At 41.1% G+C, this 18,875-nt stretch overlaps 1 protein-coding gene across 1 annotated transcript in view; it reads left to right on the plus strand.

Annotated features, from left to right (window-relative positions):
• Positions 1 to 18,875, plus strand: part of TRAPPC8 (trafficking protein particle complex subunit 8) — a 108,703-nt gene that overhangs the window by 74,133 nt on the left and 15,695 nt on the right. Inside the window, exons 21-26 of the mRNA XM_065398689.1 lie at positions 732 to 876; positions 4,317 to 4,413; positions 5,341 to 5,409; positions 5,548 to 5,588; positions 14,122 to 14,301; positions 16,579 to 16,680. Of these exons, the coding sequence (XP_065254761.1) occupies positions 732 to 876; positions 4,317 to 4,413; positions 5,341 to 5,409; positions 5,548 to 5,588; positions 14,122 to 14,301; positions 16,579 to 16,680 (634 nt within the window). The remainder of the gene's footprint in view (positions 1 to 731; positions 877 to 4,316; positions 4,414 to 5,340; positions 5,410 to 5,547; positions 5,589 to 14,121; positions 14,302 to 16,578; positions 16,681 to 18,875) is intronic.

Genomic DNA, 18,875 nt, shown 5'->3' on the forward strand with positions numbered 1-18,875 from the left:
GGCAGGCCTGCTGACCTTCAGAAAATTGGTCAAGTTGTATCTTTTGTCAGATACTTGCTAGCTAGAAAAATATAAAGCTCACAATAGTTGACTTGCTCTTGCACTGCCAACAGGATTAGAAATAAGCCTTTTTTGCTGGAGTAAGTAGTTAAGATTCTGGATGCGCACAGGTATCAGATGTTTTTGAATGTGGTGCCATTTTTAGTCTTTTTGGGACTAAAATCACACTTTAAAGTGCTCACATACTCAGCATATGGGTGTGTGACTAGCTAATTGAAAGTTGTACTTTTCAAAATACAGACTGATATATGGGAACTTTGGGCACTAAAGGAATTAACATATTTTGTTTATCAGCACTGGAGTACTCACTAGACGAACACTTTTAAAATTTAGGACCAGCAGCCATAAACTTTTTTTTTTTTTTTTTTCCCCTGCATCTGGCTATATCTGAACCTGTGTCAGTGTTGTGGTTCTTGTATTTACATTCTCCAGAACTTTGAGCCTAATCAGTAGTACAGGTTTTCAAACACCTACAAACATGAGTGTCAATTTGCTATATCTTTTATCTTGGAGTGGGAGATGCTATATAGCAAAGGATGTCTTCTCAGCGGGAGCTGGAAACAAATTTATGGCCTGATTACATCTGCCTTTAAATGTAAAAGCATACTTGTTAATGAGAATTTCTCTGATAAACCAGTATTGCAATTTAGAACCTGATACTTTCTTTCTAGTCATAGAGTATTAAGACACACTGCAGTTATTTGTACCAGCCGATCTTTGAATGTTCGAGCTACTGTCTGCAGAAGTAATGCCCTTGAGGATGAAGGCAGAGGGGACAATATGCTGGTGTTTGTGGATGTGGAAAACATCAATACTGTAAGTTTGTTTAGAAAAGGGGATTTTATTTTGTCTTTATACTCTTTTACCAGGGTTTACTCTCATGGCTGCATGTCCGGATGTGTTTCTGTAAGCATATGCTTGGTCTGCTGATAGGCAAGTTTCTCTTTAATGTGCTAATTAAGACAAACTATTTTGCAAAACAGATTTATATAAACATGAAGTTCTAAGTGAAACTTGCTCAATAAAATGCATTGAAACAATTTAGAACTCTTCAACTACAAGTGGAATTTCACTAAATCAAAGTTCAGTGTAGACAAGTTCCACTGTAATTCCTCCCTCCCCCCAAATATATTTTAGGAACTATGATAGGTGTCAGTTTTTATTTGACTTGAAAGGGTATGCATTGTAAGTTACATTTGAAGCATTCTTGATGCCCATCCAGTTGCAAAGCATGGACAACTAGCTCTGAATGGCATATCTAAGCCTTTCATTCTATCACACAAGTTTTGTTGCTAGCTGCAAATGAAAAAATGATTCAGTTCAACATTATGAACTTGGAATCTGAGTCTTTGACTCTTGCTTACACCTACTAGCCAAACTCTCAACCTGGTAGGTCCCCCTAATTGAAGTAATGGGTGCTGCTGGTGCAGTAGCTTGGCATGATCTGTAGCGCTGGTTCGCAATCTTTCCACACTACACCCAAAAACCCAAATATACTTGTTACAAGCCCAAGGTTTAGAGATTGGGTCATAAGAAATGACAGATGGGTTTTTTGTGTGAGGCTCTGTCATTGTAGGTCTGTTATATGGGCACTTGTAAGCGTGCTTCTCACTGAACGTATTGCATTTAACTCTTGTTCATTGTAACACTGTTTCTGGTGCTGTGCTGGTATTAGTTATAAAGAGGAAGGGGGGCAGCAGGTAGGAGTCCGGGATAGCTGCTCTTTTGCTTTGTACCCTTACTAGGTCCTAGGGCTTGCAGAATTTTGCTGCTTTATTGCCCCTCAACCAGCTGAGTACAATCCAGGGTATGAACCAATTGCAGGTTGCATTCTATTCATTCTGAAATCCTGATCTTAGGAGTCAATAAGTGCCTTTTTTGCTTCATTTTTTTGAAGATGTTCTACCACCAAGATATAAACTATTGTAAACTAATATAGAATATAGTGTTTAAATTCTAACAATAGGGGCGGGGGAGGAGGGGAGGGACTTATTACTTTGAGGCCAGCTGTGTAATCTGGCAGAGTTCTTCTAGTAATGTGGTGTCACCAGCGTAGCCATGATTGGCTGCCACAGCAGAGCTGGCTGGAAGACCAGATCAAAGAAAAATGTTCAGTAGTTCTCTAACCTGGCTGTCGGAGGGAATTCCACACGTAATGCTAAATTTAATGAGCTTTTCACTATTATCTTTGGCTCATTAAACCTATTGATATTGTAACTTGAATATTTCTTAATTTGTAATAATATTTGGGTAGCACTAGAAATTGATACTGGTAGGTAACTTTTTAAAAACAGATTAAACATTTATCACAACATTCCTTTGAACGAGAGAGAGATTTTTATGCTGATAAAGTGAGGCAGAAAGGTTAAATGACTTGTCTAAAGCTTTTTAAGGAGTTTGTCAGGTACAACTAGAAACCAGGCTCCTGGCTTCCATTTCTGAGTTCAGACCACTAGACCATTCAATTTCACTAGAAATTATTGGCATAGCCTATAGTGGAATTATGCATATTTAGGAGTTTCCATGCTCCAGAATGGTGAAGCTACAGTGTCTGCACTAAACAGCAGAATAATATAACTGAATCCTTACCGATGATTTTTTTAAACAGTTGGGTGCTAGTTGAATCACTGAACTGAGCCAATATTTCAGTGGTTCTCAAACTTTTGTACTGGTGACCCCTTTCACATAGCAAGCCTCTGAGTGCGACTCCCCCCCCCAATAAATTAAAAACACTTTTTTATATATTTATCACAATTATAAATGCTGGAGGCAAAGTGGGGCTTGGGGTGGAGGCTGACAGGTCGCAACCCCCCATGTAATAACCTTGCAACCCCCTGAGGGGTCCTGACCCCCAGTTTGAGTATCCCTGCAATATTTCATATGCACAGGCACATTGTGTTGCTGTTCTTTTGGCTGGTTTTTAAAGTTAATGTTTTTTGAGCAGTTGTCAATGAGGGGATGTGTGAGGCAGGAATTCTGACTTCAGTAGGCTTCCACAGCCTCAGATAAAACATTTTTAATTAGTGTTTTAGATGCAACTGAATTGTGCAGAATGTTTTTATCATTCTTGGAAATGTTAAGAAAAACAGGAGGAGTTAGGCAACATTAAGTCTTAAAGTTGATTTAAAACATAGGTTTTGTGCTTCTGGCCCACGTGATGTGGAATATTTACCTGAGTAATTTTAGACATAATGATATGGATAGAGTCAAAGGGTACGTCCAGACTACCCGCCGAATTGGCGGGTAGTAATCTATCTATCGGGGATCGATATATCATGTCTCGTCTAGATGCGATACATCGGGGATCGATATATCACGTCTCGTCTAGACGCGATATATCGATCCCCGAACGCGCTCCCGTCGACTCCGGAACTCCACCAGGGCGAGCGGCGGTAGCGGAGTCGACGGGGGAGCCGCTGCTGTCGATCCCGCGCCGAGAGGACCCGAGGTAAGTCGAAATAAGATATGTTGACTTCAGGTACGCTATTCCCGTAGCTGAAGTTGCGTATCTTACATCGACACCTTTTCTCCCTTCCCCCCCCCCCCCCCCCCCCCCACACACACACACAGTGTAGACCAGCCCAAAGTGTCCTAGTGGATAGAAAACTGGACTGAGAATCAGAAGGCCTGGGTTCTATTCAAACTCTGCTGCTGTCCTGCTGTGTGACACTTCACCTCTCCATGCCTCTGTTTCTCTTCCATTCTTTGGCCTGGTCTACACTAACCCCCCACTTCGAACTAAGGTACGCAAATTCAGCTACGTTAATAACGTAGCTGAATTCGAAGTACCTTAGTTCGAACTTACCGCGGGTCCAGACGCTGCAGGCAGGCTCCCCCGTCGATGCCGCGTACTCCACTCGCTGAGCTGGAGTACCGGCGTCGACGGCAAGCACTTCCGGGATCGATTTATCGCGTCTAGACAAGACGCGATAAATCGATCCCAGAAGATCGATCGCTTACATCCAGACCAGGAAGTAAGTATAGACGTACCCTTACTCTTGACTGATTATTTAATTTCAAGGCTCGTCAGGGCAGGGACTTTCTTGTTGTCTTTGTACAATGCCTAGCACAAAGGGACTCCAATCTATTGTGGCCTCTGGATATTACCTGTATTACAAATAATATGGATTAGGGCTTTCCCAAAGATGCCAGATCTCATAGATTTTGAAATAGGGCTCTTCATTTCTAGAATAAAAATTTGCTCCTTTTGTCAGTTGGTTTAGATTGGCATAATTAACTTTCTCATTCTTATTTAGAGTGAAGCTGGTGTTAAAGAATTTCATATAGTACAAGTATCAAGTAACAGCAAACACTGGAAGTTACAGAAAGCTGTAAATCTCTCTGAAGACAAAGGTTTGTATTTTTATCAGGTATAAGTTAGTCACTGTTCTGTTTTGGCAAAGAACAGTTAATCTTATGCGAGAAGTCATCAAATTATACTGTTTAAATCTACTTATGTTTTCTCTTGTCTTTTTTTTTTTAATTTCTTGTAATTCTGTTTTTTACCATTTCAGAAACTAATTTGTCATTATCATTAAAAGACATTTCTGCTCTACCAATAAACTAAAAATCCATCTGTATACTGAGAGTTCAACCTAACTGTTTGGAGTGGAGTTTACTTCTCAGGTTCTGCCGATTTCCATCGCCTTGCTTCCTCTGTTATATTACATCTGTTTATTTTTATAGCGGTAGAATGATACTTAACTTATTCGGTTATCTATTTCCTTTATGTATTTTTAATTTAATCTACTTCAGTTTACACAAATTTACTTTATCCATACCTGTAAAATTGGCTCTTTGCTTATTTGAACATGAGTCCAAACACCTGGGCTTCCTGTTGCACTAGAATTGATGGCCAGACCAGTCAGACACTACTATGCTGTAATTGTTTCCTTTCCCATACCTGCTCCTTCTTTCTCTACTCCAACATGTTCTACTCTAAGTTAGAAATAATTGGAGGTGCAAATGGAAGTCTTTCATTCACTGACTCATATTATTATCTGTATACCAGATAATTATAGCAAGATGGATTCTTTGTATCTATTAGCAAATAAGATATAGAATCCAAGTTAAGTAAATTCTATTATAGTCAGTTTTTGAGACAAGTAACTTGTACAATATTGGTTCATGAGCAGTTTCTAAATACTTAGTCTCCTATGTGCATCAGGCTTACAGATTGCAAAGACTGGTTTTGGGAGGTCCTGAGGTGCTACGGTGGTAGAGACCATATAATTATCTAGGTCAATGGGAATTACATTTTTTTCAACATCTTTCTTTCAGATTATAAGCTTGCCAGTAGAGAGAGAGGAAAGCTATGCTTTAAAGCAGTAAGATGCAAAAACTCTGGAGGTAGGTTCACTTAACTTTATTGGACGTTGGGTTTGGGTGGGATTTTCAAAAGTGTTTGTGACTTCCGTGAAACTTAAGTGCTCATGTTGTGACTTTGCATGCAGATGAAGTGACACTTCCTCTCTTTCTGTCCTTTAGAAAATTACACATTTGCAGACATTGTCTTTGGAAATGAGCAGGTATGTAAATTGATACAACTTAATACTTTGTCAATATTCTTTCAATGTTAAATACCTGTCTTGTGCATATGACCCAATCAAAGCCTTTATTGCCCAAGAAATACCTCCGTATGTGGCATACAATTATCTTCATGTTTGTGCTAGTATTTTAAAAACACAAATTCTTGTACCCTGAAGTCTTTCTCCTTGCTTCCTCAGTGTACATAGACGTAATAAACAATATGGACATAGACAATATGGGAGCATGATCCAATGGATAGGGTCGTGGATAATCTGGAGACCTAAGTTCTATTTCTGGCCCTGCCACTGCTTTGTGGCACTGAGCAGTTCACTTCACCTCTTTCCCTTCCTACCCTTTCAGTTTTTTCTGTTTAGATCATAAGCAGTTCAGTACCTAGGATAGGGAAAACCTAATCTGTTGTGGCCTCTAGATGTTACTGTAATAGAAATAATAAAAATAACTATTAAATTTGTTGATGGTTTTTAACATTTGTTCTGCTCTCACATGTTACTGTAAAAAGTATATGGGTGGGGGAGGAGGGGTTCCATGAGTGTCTCAGTGAATTCCAGATATGCTTGTTGTGTTGCAAGTAGACCTCTTCCCTAATTGCCAGTCCTACAAACCCCACCTATCACCAAAAAGTCATTTGTCTTGTGCATAATCACTAATAATAAAGACTTCACAGTCAGACATACCTATGGAACTTTTTGTTTTCAATGGGATTGTGTAGGTATATTTGGAAGAATCCATATTCTTTCATAGCCATTGAATGCTTATAGCAGAGGGGGGGGTGGGGGGGAACTGTGACTGAAGTAGCCCGCTGACTCTGAATGCAAATGGAGAGTAGGCCTGTTGAGTTAAAGGTGCTAGTTTTATGTACACCTCTACCCCGATATAATGCGACCCGATATAATGCGGTAAAGCAGCGCTCTGGGGGGCGGGGCGGGGCTGCGCACTCCGGCGGATCAAAGCAAGTTCGATATAATGCGGCTTCACCTATAATGCGGTAAGATTTTTTTTTTGGCTCCTGAGGACAGCGTTTTATTGGGGTAGAGGTGTATTTACAATATGGTATTGTCCGGATGATGATTGGGGCTTGCTATGTTAGGTGCAGTATAGAGAAGGTAATGTCTGTCTTCAAAATCACTTTTCAGCATAGACTTTTGCTTCAAATGTGACCACTATAACTAAATTTTTAAACTGTTGTGCCTTCTTACATTTTTTTTTTTTACTAGCTTGTATACCTGACACTTCCCCAAGTTGAGATTTCACTGATATTGCTTGTTAGATGCAAAAATACCCTATGTGATTGTGTGTGTGTGTGTGTGTGTGTGTGTAACATTGGTTTAATCTTGCTTTAAATGCACAGTATATCTGACCCTTTCTGTGTCTGATTTTACTGAGCTAAGAGTATATCTGATGCCTTCAGTCAAATTGACCATAGACGAGCCTAATTTGCTCCCACTGAAGTTGGTGGAGGTCTTGATGATGACTTCAGTAGAAACAAGATTGAACACTGATACAAAGCTTTAGAGTATCTGTGTCAAAACCAATAACAGTTCATACTGAGACTTCATAGAGCAGTTAATATTTGCATGTGTATATAAAATAAGATTTGTTTGACTTTGTATGTAGTTGAAAGGCAGCACATTCTATAGAAGTAACTGTAAATGTGACTTTGAAACTTCAAGATGAGAGCACTGGTAGACATAAAGTTGTTCTTTTGTAATTTCATATGATCACCAGTGGGGAAACTCATAAAGTGCCTTTGCTTTTTTTCTTTACTTACACATTATAATTCCAGTTAGTAATTTTCTCTGCCCATCAGATAACACCCAGCTTAATCTGTATCACCTGATCCTGAAGTAGCACTTTCTCTTGGTGTCTGCTAATTTAGTAGATCATCTTTGATTGCATCTGAACACAGATGAAACAAGATGCTGATTCTGATCTTGAAATAAGGGTTAGTCAGTTTCTCTGCATTTTAATATTTTCAACTGAACTGTTACAGGGAACACTGAGATTTCTCTTTGAAAACATGCTGATATAGTTGAAAGTTTTTTATTCTCTTAGGAACGTGGGTAGGCTTGGCTTTCATCTGTAGCAAACTGTTCCAGTTCAATGGCATTTTTGTAGGTTTAAAATACTTAATCATAAGACTTAAACTATTAAGACTCTCACAGTCTTTCACAATCAAAGAATGTAGGGCTTGCAGTGTATATTCTGGAACAGAATTTTGTACCATTTACTTGTCATTCACAGCAGGTAAAACACAAGCATCTAATTGTATTTACAATCTTAGATATCAGTTATTCTGCTATAATAAGTAAAAATTAACTTAACATTTAGTCAGTTCTCAATGTATAGATGAGCATTCATGGAAGACAAGCACATGCACTTAAATTGTTGCTTTTTAGAAATTTGGCAAACTAATGCTACTATCCCAGGTATGCTAGAAAGGAAAATGAGTTCAAAACTGCACAAGATATAGCTTCTGCATCACCACTAAGTTTTGTGCAGTTCCATGTGACGTCCAGGCAGTGGGATTGGGGGGAGGGAGGTCGAGGGAATCGGTGGGTGTGTGGGGATGGACCGGGGGAAGCAGAGTGGAGGAACTGAGGGGGACAGGACTGGGACTGGGGGGGGCTGAGGGGGATGGGACAGGACTGGGATGGGGGGAGTAGGGTAGGGGCTGAGGGGAGCATGAATGGGACAGGGCAGAGAGAGCTGTGTAGAGTGGGGTGGGGCGGGGGAGACAATGGGGCTGGGGAGGGTCGGGGGGTTGGGGAGAGGGACAGGGTCTGGAGGGGATGAGACAGGGGAGCAGGACTGGAATGGGGGGAAGTTGAGGGGGTGGGGATAACAGGGAGCGATGGGGGTGGGATCACGGGGGAGGCTGAAGAAGAGATTTGGGGTAGGGCAAGGCTGAGGGCAGTGGGTTGGGGGGAGCAGGGGGACTGTGGGGGAGGCTGTTGGAACGGGGGCAGGGACTGAGGGCAGTGGGTTCGGGGTGGGAGGTACAGGGGGAACTGCAGGGGAGGCTGAGGGAACAGGGTCAGGGTGGGGGCTGAGGGCAGTGGGTTGGGTCTACACTGGCACCTCTTAGCATTGCTGTGCCCGGTGGCAGACCTGCACCAGCGCTACCCTGGCGATGGAAGAGTCCTCAGTGGAAATGCAGACTTCATGACACAGACCCTCCTCATCACTTCAAATCTGGCGGCTCTGGTCAGTCGCTAGGCTCTTGTCACTTTCAAACCCATGCAGGGTATCTGGCTCTTTTTCAGTTCTCAGGTTAAGAAAAGCCTCTGCATTTTGTGAGGGCTTCAGCATTCACTTTCCTACTTGACAAACTGTCTGCCTGACACATTGCTCCCAGGGCATTCATCTTTATTCATTATCGGCAGGTCCATCAGATTAACGAGCAACACGGGGAAGCAACACAATGGTGTCATGGATTTTTAATTTTTCAAACCACTTTGGCCTCAACAGGGATAACAGCAAATCTGGACAGAGCAGATGGGTGTCAGGATGGGTTTGCGTATTTTTTTTTTTTTTTAAGTGAAAATGTTTGGGTCTGAGCAAAGGCTGCAAACTTCCCTTTGGAAACCTCTGCTGATCTTTTGCCCCAGGGGCTAACGACAGCCTGGAATCTGGGACAGATTTCCACATCCATGCAGGGTGAGATGATTGGGGGGAGGGGAAGGACTGTGGGGGAGGCAGAGGGAACAGGGTCAGGGGGGCTGAGGGCAGTAGATTGAGGGTGGGGGGCACAGGGGGGACTGCGGGGGAGGCTGAGGGAACAGGTCAGGGTGGGGGCTGAGGGCAGTGGGTCTGAGGGGAGCCCCCCCAGAAGGACCTGCCAGGGGGCCAGGTGAGCTCAGCAGTGCTTACCTGGAGCGGTTCTCAGGAAGCATCCAGCAGGCAGGTCCCTCCCAGTCCCTCTGGCTCCTTCCTACGGTTGGGTCAGGTCAAGGGGAGGGGGGCAGGGGCGGGGGGGGCCTCTCTGCCCGAGTCTACAAGGCCCGCCCTGCTGCAGCATGCAGCGGAGCGAGACCTCCTCGCTGCCTCTCTGTGCCGGGGGCAGGGGCAGGACTGCGCTCTGCAGGCTCCTGCCGGCCGGGTGGCGGGCCCCGTGGGCTCACACTGCCGCGCCGGGATCTCTCAGCTGCGCGCTGGCCCAGGGAGGAAAGGTGAGTGGCGGCGCCGGCTTGCCGCGGTTCCCCCAGCGCGGCTGCCCTGTCAGCCCTTTTGGGTCTTTAAATAGCCGTCCGGGGGGAAATCCTGGACATTTTTAGCTATTTACAAATTCCCCCCGGATGGCTATTTAAAGACCCGAAACCCGGACATATGGTAACCCTAATGAAGGTTCTTATTTGAAAATTTAGCAAATGGATGATTGGCATCATGGTCCGACTGAAGGTGGGAGTTGACCTTGATAGTGAATGAGATATGATACGTAGAGTTGTGATAGGTTGTGTAGAGCTTTAAAAGTGAAGACAAGCAGCTGTTGGATGTGATAGAGAAAAGGGGAGCCAGTGGAGGGATGCAAAGAGAGGGGTGACATGAAGAAAGCAACATGCAAGGAAAATTATCTTTGCAGAAGCATTGAATAGATATCCTCGGGACAAGATTGCACTTGTCCAGGCCAGAGAACAGTGTGTTGCCATAATTGAGATGTGAAATGAGACCCCGGATAGGGATTTTAGCTGGATGGATGGAGAGGAAAGGCATGTCTTAAGTCTTATTTCTCAAGTCTTATGCAGAAAGAATCAGCAAGAGTTAGACATAATGTGGAAGTCAGGTCCTAGAGAGAGATCAGAGCCTAAGGTGAGGCAAGATTATGTACCTGAGTGACAAGCAGAAGTATTGGGCTAGGGGAGAGGGCAACTGCAGATGGAGGTTCAGGCTGGGGAGTTACTGGGGGAGTTTTGTGATTCTGCCCCGGGGGACAGCTTGGGGGAGAAGATGGGGGACAGCTGGGAGTGTGGGGAAATTTAAGGGGGAAAATGTAAAAGAGGGGTTTGATGGGGAGTAGTTGGGGAGAGGGGTAACTGGGAGGTAGCTGAGGAGGGGCTCTGTTGGAGGATTTCAGAGGCTGGTGGATGTAAGTGTCTGATAAGCTATCTCGATGCTGGCTGGGGAGGGAGGAGCCTGGGACCAGTTTGGGATCCCAATAATTTTCTGTCACTGCTTTGTTATACCCTTCCAGGCTGTTCTCCCCCTGGACTCTCTGTGGAGGAGGGGAGGAGAAAGAGGCCACAAGGCAGAGGCTACTTACTCAACAGGCACTATAGTGGCTTCTTTTGGCCATGAGCCACAATTGCAACTCGCTTGCAATATAGCTCACTGCACAGATGTGACAGGGTTGTGTTTAAATGTATGTGTCACAGATCCATGGCACTTTGTAGCCCTGACATTGGTGGTATGAATGGTATTGTTTGAACTTGTTTGTAAGGAATTTATGAAAATACAGTAATGTTGGGATATTTTCACAGTCAGAAAAACACTAAATTACTTTTAGCTAAGTGTTTGTGGAAGACAGTAGATCTTAATCAGAATGAATTGGTCCAAGTCATTACTTTTTAAAAAGGCATCGCTTCCAACATTTTTTTATTCTACATTGTTTTTCTGAGCCTCAAATTCCTAATGGTTGGGCTTGCTCCCTGCTGCTCAAGCATAGCAGATCCAATCAGTGGCTGAAGATTTTAACTGTTTGTTTTGCCAATTTCCTGTGGACTTCAGCTCTCTTCTGTGTTTGAGACACAGCATGCCATGTGTTCAGGTTCCTTTGTATTTACTTGAATGGCTGAAGTCTCATGAGACAGGGACAAAAATGCCCCAAATGCAAAGCCTTGCTAATTTCCCCCCATTTTAGCACTGATCTGCTCAGTATGCAGGTATTTACAGTTCTCTGAAAGGTGGCTTTTCTGTCAAATTCTCCTGTGCCTGCCTTGCTATCATGCGCCAAATGACACTCTCTATAAAATTCAGGAGACTGACCATTCCCACCAGGCTGGAACTATGCCTTGTCCCAGCATGAGCTTGGGTGGCTGAGTGGCAATAGAATTGCGGTTACATCTGATCACCACAATGGAGTAGGGGGACCAGGAGGTATAAGCAGCAGTAAGATAGTCTCTGTGATATTTACTCAATTGTTTGTGTATCTTGTCCATTGTTGGCGTGGGTTTAAATGGCAGTCTTTAATCCGGGCTTTCAGTTATGTGAATACAAGTATTAAAGTGTAAAAATCCTGGGCAGTTTCATAAAGTAAGGCCCGCAAAAATGGCAGGGCAGTATTTCTTCTGTCTGTGTTGTTTCAAATTTAGTATAGTCCCTGAGTCTCATCAGTCTCCTTTACAGGAAAACATTCTAGAAAGACCGTTCTCCCATAGACCATTACTTCCCCAAGCCCAGGGGGATCATTCCTCTTCCATGGTGTGAGTAATCTGCCATTGCACAAGGTAATATAGTTGGGGCATTTTGACAGACCTCTGAAGGGTGGGGATGAAGGAGTAGGAAGGCATACCAAATATTGCCACCACCTCCTTGTCCCGTCTTCTCCCAAGGACAGACTCCTTAGCTGCTATTTCATTCTCTGAAATTTGGTTGAAAACGTTCTGGAGTAAGTGATGGATCGTGTGTGTGTGTGTGTGTGTGTATGTGTATGTGTGTATATATATGTGTGTATATATATAAGATAGATAGATATGTATATATATGTGTGTGTGTATTCTATCCAACAACTTAAGATTCCCCTCATAATGACCCAGACCAGGGTTTTGGCCACTCTCTCCATCAAAGTTCAAGCCTCAATTTGGGTATCGTTAAGGGCAATGAAAGTGGTTTTCTTGGTTAAATTGATTGGGTCTGCAGAATGAAATTCGAGATGTTATTACCCCATATATAGACTTTGCAGCCTTAATATTTTTAATGGTGTTTTGGTTTTTTTAAGTTTGCTATTTTAAACACGTAGGAAGTTGTATCCTGTTTTCATCATTGGAACCATAGTATTGCTATCACCAAGAGCTCAAAAATGAGTCTGGCCTCGAGGGGGGGGGGGGGGGAATAAAAAATCAGGAGGCCCAATTTTTTGGTTTTCTTTGCTTCTGGTTTCTAAGTTTTTAATGTGTACTTGGGACATAATTTCAAACTCTTCTCTAACAATGAGGGCTAAATGTTTTTTTTAAATGAAAGTTGAGATTTTCATGTAGTCAGGACTGCAGAATTGGGAAACCTTAAGGAAAACATCAAATGCAACATTTTAACCATTTTGATGCCCTCGAGTCATCAGCAGGGCTGGAACCTTTAGCACTACAACCCAAGCCTGTCTCTCTTAAGCAATGAAGTAACAAATAGGAGTAGTTAGTAGTTTGTCTTCCACTGTATCAGTGTTTCTCAACCTTTTTAACCAGCTTGCTGCCTTCCTTAACTGTGTCACGGAGATCCATGGACCGGTCATTGAGAAACACTGCTCTATATGGACCAGCCACTAGAGAGGGATGAGACCGAGATTTTACCAGTGGGTTTCACAGTGATTTGCAGATAACAGTAGAATCCTGGGTTCAATTCAAGGTTTGAGAGGGATGTGTTGTCCAGTGGCTACAAATCCTCTGTCTCCTTTCCCAGTCTTTCACCTAACATTTCTGCATGCCAGTCAGGCTACTTTTCTTATCTGGACTGTTTGGGTTCCAGCAGCGATAGCATTGAGAGCACAGGAGTGTCTCTGGTCTCCGTTCTGGTGTCTGGCCCCCAGAAACAATTGGTGTCCTGCTCAGCTCCTGCTGCCCAGACATTGAGCCTGCTCATTCATTCTGTGGGGATGATGTGTGCACAGTCTAGTCACCACATAGAAGATCTGTGGGGATGGAGCATGTTCATTGCTGATCGAATCTTTGGAGAAATTAGTTGCCAAACTAACAAACCTCTAATGAGCATGAGTGAACTGTGATATTCAGGCTTATAACTTGGCCAGATTGTTCTGGGGATAGCAAACAGCACATCCTTGTCAAAAATCATGTTTTGCTCCAAATCATAGGAGTGCTAGAACTTCCCATAAAAATGTCTGAAATAATGTAATAAGGGTAAAATATGGGTATGCACTACAACAAAAGGGATGTTCTTAATTCTGGTTAGCTAACTAGAGTTGGTTAACTTGAGGTAAAAGGCAGGGCAGTTGTAATGTTTACATGAGTTAGCAGGTAGTTAAAGCCTGTTGGGGAGTCCCAAACCATAATCAGTTCAATAGGGCAGTCTATCATTTGGAAGAGTGGCCACAGCCCCTCAGTTCCCCCTTGGTCATGGGATAGAACTGGACCATCTCCATTCCTCTCTTCTATGCTGGCTTATTTAGAGCTGGTATGGAGTTAACTTCTGTGGCACAGAAGGTGTGCAAAAGCCCACATGCATGACTGTTTTGCTTACCAGGGAGTTAGTACCGAGAAGCTCCACAATGGAGGAAATTCCACCTTCATAGAATAAACTTGAATCCGTTTATTACATGTACTGAAAGCAAAATGTGTTGTTTTCTTACAGATAATCAGTTCAGCTAGTCCGTGTGCAGACTTTTTTTTCCGAAGCTTATCTTCTAAATTAAAAAGAACACACGCACAATCAAATATGTTTCAAGGAGCTGCAAAACAGTCATTTGATGAGGCAGTCAGATTGATACAAAAATGTAGTGAGGTGGATTTGAATATTGTTGTTCTCTGGAAGGTATGTATGGTCTGTTTTCATTTATCCATATAATAGCGTGATTATGAAACATGATTAGTAGAAAATGAGAGCAAATGAGATTGTTTATATCTGACGTAGTGTTCTTGAGATGTACACCTAATTTTCCAGACAAATGTTAGGTTTTGTTTTCATTAAACTTTAGTTTGTCTGAAAACAGGAAATTAAGTTAATTGAAACCACAGTTGGGACAGTACTGAAAGTTATTACTATAATAATGAGTAATCAGGAACCATTTTTTGAAACATGTCTAGGTTTAAATGTGATTGGCTTAATACTTGAGAGATCCTGTCCCCTCCATATGTGCCTATGTTTCCTCATGGTGAATGAGGCTTTTTTTTGCAAAGATAGTAAATCAAGTTCTGACCCCTTTGAACCTTACACAGCCAGCGTCTTTAACTCTCTGGACACACAGGTAGACTCTCCCACACTTTGCTCACATTCTTAGAGGGTTTATTTGAAGTAATGCTCCCACTCACTTTTTAAAGGGGTGGCTCCAATTACCAAGTATAAACACTAAAAATGTATCAACATAACAAATTACAGTAAATCTAAATACTGTGTTTGGCAATATAAAATTCCAGCATTTGTTCAGGAGTCTGCATGCTAACTTTTGTATATTTTTTTCATCTCCACGAAGCACCAGACTTTTTGCACTTCGGTTATGGGAGAAATTGTTGAGGGTGAAAGCCTGCTGTTTTCCTCAGTGGACTAGCCCATACATGCAAGATATGTTAGACAGCAGTAGAACACTGCTGGATTCCTGCTTTAGGGTTTCTCTTCCTAGCTCTAGGGGCAGATTGTGGTTACAAACAGTATAGCTATACGTAACAATGCCCCCATTAGGGATTGTCTTCAGGGACTGAACCTGATGCCTCTGGATGTAAAAACTACCACCTCTACCATTTGAGCTACAAAAACATGACCTGTTACTACAGAAGCAATAGCAGAGCCATAAAAACCTTTATACGGTCTAGCCATTTACAGATAAACAGCACCTACTCACTGTTCGTGTGTAAGATAATTATCACTTCTAAAGTTTGTATTATAAAAGAGAAGTGTTATTTGATAACCTTTTCTAGGAGTGTTGTTTTTGAAAGACAAAATAGATAAGACTTGTCTTCATTATATTAGACCTGAGGTCTAGAACCAGCTCTATCTCAAGTGAGCTTCTGCAAACTGTTACCCCTCTGTACAGTGGGAGAATAAATGTCCCTCCCAAGGTAGTAGTAAGAGACGTTGATTCATAATGAGAGTTGTGAAGAGTTCCTATAGAGGGAGTTGTCTACACTAAAAAAATGTTGCCTCTTGTAACTGCTGACATGCGTGGTGTTCCAAATGAAGAGTAATTGCAAAAACAGTAAGATTCAAAATTCCCTTTATTTGAAATGAAATAAGTGACTGACTTCCCCTGAAGTTCACAATGTGTTCATCTAAGATCTGACTTCAGTGGGAGTCTTGCACTCTGAGGCTGCAGAATAGGACCTTGGTGTAAACAGTGGAAAATACATTTTCCTCCCACCCATGATAGCAGCTTAGAAGCTGCCAGGAGACTTGCATAAAATCTCCCTTAAAATATGTAATACAACAAATTTGTAAGGCTTTGCTGATTGTGAACAAGGCATCAAGCATTAGACAGCTCTGTGAACTTAAACTGGGCTGAACAGTTCTGTGACTCATGCAGCAGGGCTGTACTGAATTCTACAATTAAACCAGGAATTTATGCTGCAATATTAACTAAGCACTAACTCACTTGGTAATCTTTAGTAGTGTTGGAAAAAATTCTAAAAATATACCACAATGCCAGAGTGGAGCAAAACTGATTTAAATAAGTGTATCTACAATGTATCCTAAGATTTTACATAATTCATCTGAGATTTTGTTTAAAGTGAATTTTATTGTTAATTATTTTTTCTGAAATACACTGCATACCCAACTCTTCACAGTTCCTTGAATTAGAAACATTAAGGCAACACAGAGGACTGTTCTAGATGGAATTTATTAATTAGCTCCTTAGCTTTCTACTGCACAGTAATTGCACTTTACTGAAAGTTGAAGTGATTCCTTTATTCATAATTTTGTAAATCTGTTGGTAAAGATTATGGTGTACTTTGGAATATTTCTAAATAAACGGTGGTATAAATGTAAGATCATTATCACTTCTAAAGTTTGTATTATAAAAGAGAAGTGTTATTTGATAACCTTTTGAGGTTTGCAGCAAATTAAGAAATATTAAATGTCTGTTATCTTTGTATTTAGGCATATGTTGTGGAAGACAACAAGCAGCTTATTTTAGAAGGCCAGCATCATGTTGTTCTTCATACAGTAGGGAAGGAGGCTTTTTCCTTTCCTCAAAAGCAGGTAATCCTAATACTTTTTTGTATTAAAAACCTCTTGCTTTACAAAAGCCTTTCCAAAGTGTTCGGTAGGTTTCCAAAATGTGTGTATCTAAATAAATTAATGAGATTACATTGTAAAGGCTTCTGTAGTATTTATTTTGTACAGCTCTTGTAAGTATACATCTTGTAAGTTAAAAGGAATCTGCTAATTTTAGACTAATTTTGGCAATGTACTTTCAAGTCTGTTAAATGACACAACTATAAAAACAAAATTTTCAATGGAAGACTTAAATACATCTAAGGTCTTAGAGCAGTGGTTCTCAACCTATTTACCATTTTGGGCTGCATATGCAGCTCTCTGCGTTATGTGGGTCACATCCACACAATATTATATACCACCTGTATGGCTCTGAGAATGTCACATGGACCGCAGTGGTGTGCTGATTGGACCACAAGTGGTCTGCAGACCACGGGCTGAGAACCACTGTCTTAGAGGTTTTCTGCAGCTGCAGTGTAACACAATAAATGTTAAAGGGAGTTAACGTGTAATATTGGCTAAGTGTTTTTAACATATAAAAGTGTAAGCAACAGAAGAGTGTGTTTGGAAAAGACATGAATAAAATTTTAATTTTAGATACTGTCGTATGGCATAGTTCCTGATTATACTTTGATATAGGCACTGAGGATTCTCTAAATACATGTTTACATATTAGATCTGAATAATGTCTTGGAAGTTGTTAGTGTACTTCAATGATCTGCTGATAATGGGAATGTCAAGTACATGGAAGAGTGTCGTTGAATGTGCAAGCTTTTTAGTATGTAGAAGCCTAATTAAACAAACATAATATAGGATATTCAGACAAATCTATTAAGAGCTAAAGTTCAGTGTTTTAACACTTATTGGCTTTACTTAATTTTTAGTAGCATTAATTGCTGGACCTCAAAATGGTTAACTTAAGTTCATGTTAAAGGAAAAAAGGCAGTAAGCCCATGACCCATGTAGATGAGATGTAACTGCATAATTGTCTTAAACAAATTACTTCCTTAGTTTTGTTGCAGGATTAAAATCAAACTGGATGAATTACATTCAGAGCTCTTAATACAATATTAAGTTAGTACAATTCTTATACTAACATGCTGACTTCTCTATTGCCTCTTAATACAATATTACCTGGTAATATAGTAGTAGTGAAACTTGAGTGAGTTCTCTCTGGCACAAAAAAACCCCAATCAACTTGGGATAAAATAAAATAAGTTGACTCCAAAATAAGGATCTTGAGTTTTGCTGCACTAAGGGATTAAATAAAAACATTTGAATATTTTGTATTCTGATGTATTTTGTGCACTAGTGTAGCTTTCCCTGTGAAACTTAGCAGAGTTATAAAAATTAATAGAATTATCAGAGGAAATAACTTGAGAAATCGACAAACTGAATTGTGAGAGATCAATCAATAAAATCTTTCTACCATTGTAATTAACTTTTAAAATATCTGTTCTCACTGATATCCCAAAAGCAGCTATAGAAGAAAATGAATAATTTGGGTCTGCAACAAACAGTGAATATCTGTGTGTGTGTGTGTGTGTATGTGCAGCATTGGTAATCATAAGAATTAGTAGTGTACAAAACTGTAATAACTCAAAGTGTAATACTGAACACATGAATAGTCCAATGTATTTGTGAATGTGAAGAAGAATTTAAAACAAGTAATGTGCAAGGTAAAGGTAGGTGAGTCTCAGTAACTAAAAGTTAAGTAATACTATCCTGCCCATTTTTGTTTACGTGTTAGCTATCTTAATTCTGTTTTCCCTTAAATCTGTATTGTATGTATTTCCTGTGAACTCTTCTGCAAAAATGTATCGCAAACTTGACTATATTTATACCGTTAGCTTGCTAGGACAATAACTTTTTTTCCCCCCTAATTGCATCTGAAGGCAGATATGGGTATCTATCTAGATATGTACATAGCCCCTGTCAGTGCAGCATCTGAAGCTGTAATGAATTTGTCCTCAACCCTTCTATGGGATGTATTAACTCCGTTTTATAGATGGGGAAAATGAGGCCTAGAGTAAGTGGCTTGCCTTGTGTCTCGTAGCAAGTCTGTGACAGATGTGGAAGTTGAAACCAGGTCTCCCTGGGTTCCAGTCCAGTGCCTCACCTATAAGAGCATCTTTCCTCTGTGGTATCTAAATTCCATTTATACTTAAGAGGCGCAGGCT

This window comes from Emys orbicularis, chromosome 2 (genome assembly GCF_028017835.1).
Source record: "Emys orbicularis isolate rEmyOrb1 chromosome 2, rEmyOrb1.hap1, whole genome shotgun sequence".
Classification (NCBI taxonomy): domain Eukaryota; kingdom Metazoa; phylum Chordata; order Testudines; family Emydidae; genus Emys; species Emys orbicularis.